Consider the following 6649-nt stretch of genomic DNA (forward strand, 5'->3'; position numbering starts at 1 on the left):
TCCCTTGTTCATCTTCAATGCTGCATTGGCGTTTACTATTTATCACTGCTTTTATTTGATGGAGTTATTATTGCCACTACTAACGATGTTTCTTACTAATGGGTCTCTGGTTCATCCAACAATGAATCCAAGTTCCGTAGCTCCATAATTATTCAACTGTGTATGAAAGTGCCAATGAGCTAAAAACGGATACACTGGCTAGCAGAAAAAACAGATGCAGCAAAGTTAAAGCTTGCTTCCGAATCCATGGAGCACTAGCTCGGTTGTGCTTATTATTAATAAAGCATCCCTTTTAACTGAGGAAGGCATAATTCTTTCACTACCAGCTTTTACCAAACACCTCAAGTTAAACAGCAGCGTGCTATGGAATCCGGTAGGGAATGATCTCTGCTTTTACAATCATCCCATCATTAATGGATAGCTAACCTTCGACTATAATTTACATGTTGCGTCAATGGATATAGAAAAAATCATCTCAAACAAAACCTTCAAGTCTCCTATATGCTTTAGATAGGGGAAAAAATTAGCATGCATCAAAATCAAACCTACATTGTGGCTGCAAAAGTAATCATCCCTGCTCCATCTCTATTGAAACCATGTTAACCAGTCCAGAACTCCATGGAAGAAGAATAAGTATATCCATACTGAAAAAGACTGACAGAGAGACAATAAATATGCAACAAGAGATACCAACATCCAATTATAGATCTGCAAAAAAGCTACTTGCAGCACCATTAGCATTCTCATTTTTTCTCTTGGCTCCTGAAAAATTTAGGAAAATTAAAAGCAAATACATCAAATTCTGCAGGCACTGTACTTGTAAGGTTGCTGCATAGCATACTTCAATCAACAGATTCACCGATTGCAGGTTAAAGGTTAAAAGTTGACAGAAAAATAAAGACAGAAGCAAAGATGGGATTTGAGACAGTTGAAAAGATAAGTAAAATGGATAACTACGCAATATCAAAATAGATTTGAGAGGTCAAATGTCATCTCTTTAATTTTCAAGTGTCCATGATTTATGCAACTTTCGCATTTGAATTCAGTATTTAAAAGGAGTAGGTGGCGTCTATTTCACAGGCAAACCCTAACTAGAGGATAAGTACGTAAAGCAGATATATTGTTCCTTGTGCTTTCACATAAGCAATTATATTAGGTTCAGTACATTTTTAAATTTGTGAAGGACAGATCAACGGCAGTCAGGACACTATCCTAACTATCAAAGTTTGCTCAACCTGGCAAAAATAATGTCTTGGATATCAGCTATTCATGTGCAAACTTCAGACAAAAGAAGATGGTTATTCCTATTTCTGCAATTAAATCCAGGGTACCTTTTCTAGACTTTGGAGGTTTAGTATCCACATCCATCTCATCACTATCACTGTCTGATACAGCAGCTTGATCATTTTGAGCATTTACAGAAGTTTGCAATAAGTCATCCAAATCCCACATCTGAATGACACAAGGACTGGAGTCAGGACATCACAATAAAGGTTTCACAGAAGGTGTTAAATGCAGAAATTTTGTGAATAGGAGCACAAACATTCATGTCTGCATGCATATGCTTAGAGACATGTTTGTCTATATATATATATATATATATATATAGAGAGAGAGAGAGAGAGAGAGAGATCCACCTTCAACACTTGATCATGTGAAATGCTGCCAAGATACTTTCTGTCATGAGAAAAGGCTGCAGATTCCAAACAAAATTATACCCTCAGCAAGCTTGTTTTGGCAATCTAAACACAAGTCCAGCTTTTTAGACAATCAATAGTGGAAAATGGGATGAGATGGTACTAATGACTCTTAAATAAACCTCAAACTTTGATGCGACAATATACACATGAGCAAGTTTGTATTTTGTGAGTCAGACCCATGACAACCTTAATCAAGAGTTGTAAATCGGCAAATCCATTTATTTGGGACCCACTCTTTTTAAATTAGAAAATCATTTATTGAGACCACATATCAATAAGCCCTGCACTTTTACTCAGTACTCTAATGCAGTACCTTTTCACTTCATCTTGTGGGGTACTTTTTTATTTATTCGTCTCTTAAGTCATGAAACAAATCACAGCAATTCTACCTATGAATCAAACAGTTGCCTGCGTAATCAACAATCAGTTCTTTTCTCTTCATTCTTAGGCAAACTCTCTCAGCATCACTCATGGGTTTAAGAGAGCAAAACATTTCAATTATTTGGCCACTTTACAGAATCTGGGAGGTAGGTGGAGGATTTTGGAAACAAAATTCTTGTTGGGTTATATGACTCATGAAAGATAAGTATTAAGATTGTTGATTTCAAACTTGAAGCAATTTGTTTTCATGAGTATAATAACCAACAGCATATAATATCAAAAACAAAAAACAAAAAACTTACATTGGTATGAGAGGCAAAGAGAGGAATTGATAAAAAGTAGAACTCCATAAGATTAACTGGCAGTTTGCTGTTCTATGGCATCAATGCATATTTTCCTTTAATTTAAAAATAGTGGATCCCATGTGTAGTGATTTATCCCATTAAAACACTTGAAATAAACAAGTTGGCCACAAGTCAGCCTCACCTAATAAAAACTCTACATTAACATGGACACCAGTTCACAATTGTACAATGATGGAGGTGCAGAAATAGCACCATGCTGAAAAGTCTCCATGGCATGTCAATCCAATCACAACTACAATAAACATAGTTAATATAGAGCTTCTATTGAGGAAGAGATATATACAGTACCAAGTTGCTCAATAGGATACTCTGAATGTTCAGCAAGCGGCTGGATGATTCTATTAGGTAATATGCCTAGCAGACTGAAAAAAAGAGTGATGATCGTGATTCAAAATTTGGATGAAAACAATCCCTTCCTATCTTGTACAACTCACCTTATAAGTCCATTCTCAGATCCAGTAATGACCCTGTCTTCATCAAGCTAAAACAAAAGATTTAAATGTTCAAAGTAAGGAAAATCCTAGATAGTAAAAAATCCGACCAAATAAATAAATCAATCACACCTTCAACAAAGCATCAATGGAGTTTGGGGAAAGACCAGTAAAGCGATCACTGAAAATCAAAACAAATATTCAGGACACTCCACCAAGCAAGAAATCAATATTGTGTAGAGAGAATTCAATTGAAAATCTCCTTTCATGAACAGAGACTTGCACACTGTCCCAAGACTTTCTAGTATTTGTTCTCTTCAAAAAGGATACCTGCAATCCTTGAAAAAGCCCCATGAATACAATAGCAGTGTTCCATTTTGTGAACCACATATAACTTTCCGACCATTCTGAAACAAAATGGTACAAATTAGAACAGGAATTTAGCACAAATAAATTATGAGAAACAGCTTTCAAGTATTTCCTTTTGCAACAATTTTACAGCAAAGTAACATATGAACAAATGCGCAGACAGAAATCTGAAACTCATTTATTTTCTACAGTCCTCAAAGTCCATTATGCAGCTAAAAGGTAAGATCTGTGGTGGCAAAATAACAACGCCATCTACTTAAGATTTATTTCTCAGAATCCCCACCTCCAAGAGTCGAGTGCTATATTGGAATATGGGAGTTTTAAGCAGTCTATCCCCACAAATCCCATGTCACAAATGTACATTAACCAAAACAATTTGCTAATAAGCTCACAAAAAGATAAATATACACAGCCACAGAAGCTATTTGAATATCATGTAAATGTTTACCTTCATAATAACAACAGACAATAGCTCTTCTTCAGAAAATTCGGATTGAGATTGGATCTGATATAAAGGTAGAACAAATTAATCAAAATGCACAGCTCTGCAGTATTTTGCAAAGGTACTATTTTTCCCTGAAAGAACAACCTACTTTATTACTGCGAAGGTTGCAAACAGAAAGGGTCCCATCTCCACTAAACAATACACAAGACAGAAAATCATAAGAGTTTTGCCTGAAGTATCAGCAAACAAAATGCAAACAATGTGAAAATGAAAATTACAAAATCCCGTGAGATGCTCACTTGTGTCATAAGAAATTATTAGATGAAACAACCAATCTTTCAGAGAAAGAACTAGAAAGAAGTAAACAGGAGCCTGACAACAACAAATCATGATTTCTTTAGCTAACAACCCCCTACTCAGCATAGCATAAATGAAATGAATCATAAAGCTCCTACAAGTTCCACATGTTTTCATAAAAACTTTGTAATCCCCTCAACCTCTTAAAGCAAAATAACAATAGTGGAGATGTAATTACAGAAGGGATAAAACAAGTTATAACAGTCTTAAATACCTTGTTGACAACAGTTTCATGGAATCAGATGCAAAGGTCATATCTGAAACATAGTCTTCATGGGCATTAAAAGAATTGCAGCAAGAGCGTTGCCTGGTATCCCATACCTACAATGAAGAACAAATGACTGAAAGAATCAAAATGAAGGATTTGCAATGTAAGATGTAAAGACTTCAAAGAGTTCAATGAAGAGTAAGATAAGGGGAATCACAGAATGTGATGATGCGCAAAAGATTATGAAAAAAAAAAATCTGGTCCTATCCAAGCTCAGGACATTCTCATCCAACAAACACTACAAGGTTCACTGTAGCAAACAATTACATTTTGACAAAATAATTAGTTAAGAAAATAGGATAAATAGGAAACAGGAAACAGAAAATTGCAAGAGGCATGTATTGTGTGGGCATAATCCAGATAACTACAGAGGCTACAACAGAAAAGACTACGATGCAAGAGGAAATAAAAGCTTTGTCCATTCTAAATCATCATAACCTTTAAAAACAGACACAGAAAGACATGAAACATAGTCACCTTAATACATCCTTGATCATCCCCAGTTGCAATGGTTGACTCTGTGAGGTTTATCAAACTAAAGATGGCATCCCTGTGAAAGAAAAAGGTTGCCTTATGAGAATTACGAGCTAAAAAAGAAACTTTTGTGAGAGATGAGGCAGGATCATTTCATCAAACTTTAAAAGAGGTGAAAAAAGAAAATTAGTAACCTACTCGTGAGCATTTTCAAGACGAGCGATTGGTGACCCAGTTTCTAAATCAGTTGCCAGAATGGAGCGATCACTAGAACCCGTGATAATTGCTGAACTCAAATGCACATAAGTTAGTACTGTTAAAAGTGAAAAAAGGAATAGCAGCAATTGGTACAGATTGAAAGGCTAACAAATGAATACTAGAAAATCATAAAGTGAAAATCAAAATACAGCACCTTGTCCATCATTGATGAATCTAGCAGCTCTACAAGACTCACTATGAGCATGAATTTCCAACAATCTGATAAGAGTTTGAATTACATATGTTGATTAAAATGCAAGGTCACAAAACAATTAAAAAAGGGAAGATGATTTTTTCCTTTGCATTATAGTACCTTTGTGGCGAAGAATCAGCATTGAAACGGTATCTATAACAAGAAAGTTCAAACGATCAAACACTAAACCAAACATAAACTGATAGCAATTTCTAGAATGATAAAAAGTGGACAAAACCAGAGAAAAAGAAGAGTTTACTAACAGGTGAAGGTCGCCAGTGATCAGGCCTGCAGTCACTAGATTATCTGAAGGATGGAAATCCATGGTAAACGGAACTTTTCCTAAGTCTATCTCCATTTCCCCTCTCTTTGTTCCTATATACTCAATGCCAATAGATAAAACCCTCCGAACACTTCAACAACAAGCACAGTTATTCAGCACAATACCTCCACAGTGTAACCTACACATATTTAACAAAACAAAAAGATCATTCATGATACTCAGAAATCGTCTTCCACTTTGTACTGCAAAAAATTAAACAAATAACAAGCAGTTGAACCAGCTATACTTTTCTTTTATTGAGTCCAAATTTACCGGGTTCGAGCACAAAGCTTTTATCTTTTTATGCAAAATAACAAATGGATTTTCTACTTTATATGTCAAAATCAAATGGTAAAAAATCTACTTAAACGCATAATAGACATATGAAGCTCATGCAATGGAGTGTATTGCAATACGGGGCATGCAAGAAATCCATGACCAAAAACAATACCATGAAAATATCCTGTTTTTTTTTCTTCTAGCAATAAAAAGGTGCAAGAATTAAACCGGCCTATTAGGGCAGGAGCTTGATTTGGTGCGGCGGCGCACGGGGAAGAATTTGGTGAGAACTGGCAGGCAGAGAAGGAGTGGCGGGAGGTTTGTTAGGGTTTATGAGAGGGAGGTCCGAGTGGAGGAGGTGGTGGGGTCTTTTTTTTTTCCTTTTTGGTCGTTGATGATTTTATGCTGGGAAAAAAAGAGAAAAAATCATTACAGAGAGAGAGAGAGAGAGTTTGATATTGCTAAAAATCGTCAATTTTGCGTCAATGATTTTTTAAAAAAGGTGTAGTTTAATAGAGTTTGTAACTTTCATCTTGATACACACACACACACCCCCATGTTCAATAAGGTTTTTTAAATCAATGTAAATTTTAGTTTTTGGAGCAATTTTATGATATTGTTAGGTGAATAATGGATTTAATTGACATGATATTTTGCAAGTGTTTACAAGTAAAAATAATAAATACTAGGTTAAATTCATCATATTTATATTTTACTCATTATTTTTCAAATAAAAAAGTTTAAATATCTATACTATTTTCATTGAGTTTTGAGTATTTGCATCAATATTTATTATCTAACTATTAT

The 6649-nt window shown here is 35.0% G+C and overlaps 1 protein-coding gene across 6 annotated transcripts; it reads right to left on the reverse strand.

Moving 5' to 3' along the window:
• Positions 1-290: 290 nt before the first annotated feature.
• Positions 291-6261, reverse strand: LOC105133035 (WD repeat-containing protein 55 homolog). 6 transcript variants are annotated; one of them, XM_011036826.1, is made up of 16 exons: positions 6075-6261; positions 5505-5702; positions 5362-5394; positions 5203-5267; positions 4989-5076; positions 4794-4866; positions 4263-4369; positions 3840-3882; positions 3695-3751; positions 3208-3284; positions 3010-3058; positions 2881-2927; positions 2735-2808; positions 1638-1693; positions 1332-1452; positions 291-762 (listed from the first exon to the last, which is right to left on the reverse strand). In XM_011036826.1, the coding sequence occupies exons 2-16, from the start codon at positions 5597-5599 to the stop codon at positions 701-703; spliced, it is 1047 nt and encodes a 348-aa protein (XP_011035128.1). In that variant the 5' UTR covers positions 5600-5702; positions 6075-6261; the 3' UTR covers positions 291-700. The 6 variants fall into 6 exon arrangements, with proteins under 6 accessions (XP_011035128.1, XP_011035130.1, XP_011035127.1 ...); XM_011036828.1 differs by having other exon boundaries at positions 5505-5654; positions 6071-6261; XM_011036825.1 differs by having other exon boundaries at positions 6071-6261.
• Between the last annotated feature and the right edge of the window lie 388 nt (positions 6262-6649).

Source organism: Populus euphratica, unplaced genomic scaffold (assembly GCF_000495115.2).
Source record: "Populus euphratica unplaced genomic scaffold, PopEup_1.0 scaffold99.1, whole genome shotgun sequence".
Classification (NCBI taxonomy): domain Eukaryota; kingdom Viridiplantae; phylum Streptophyta; class Magnoliopsida; order Malpighiales; family Salicaceae; genus Populus; species Populus euphratica.

Excerpts from the sequence above, each read along its gene's own strand:
- LOC105133035 (XM_011036822.1), bottom strand. The coding sequence starts at position 6,017 with ATGGTATTGTTTTTGGTCATGGATTTCTTGCATGCCCCGTATTGCAAT. Across the intron at positions 1,694-2,734 it reads GTATCCTATTGAGCAACTTG|CCTTTTCTCATGACAGAAAG; the intron begins GTACTGTATATA and ends TGGAATCTGCAG. Across the intron at positions 763-1,331 it reads ACCTCCAAAGTCTAGAAAAG|GAGCCAAGAGAAAAAATGAG; the intron begins GTACCCTGGATT and ends TAAATTTTTCAG.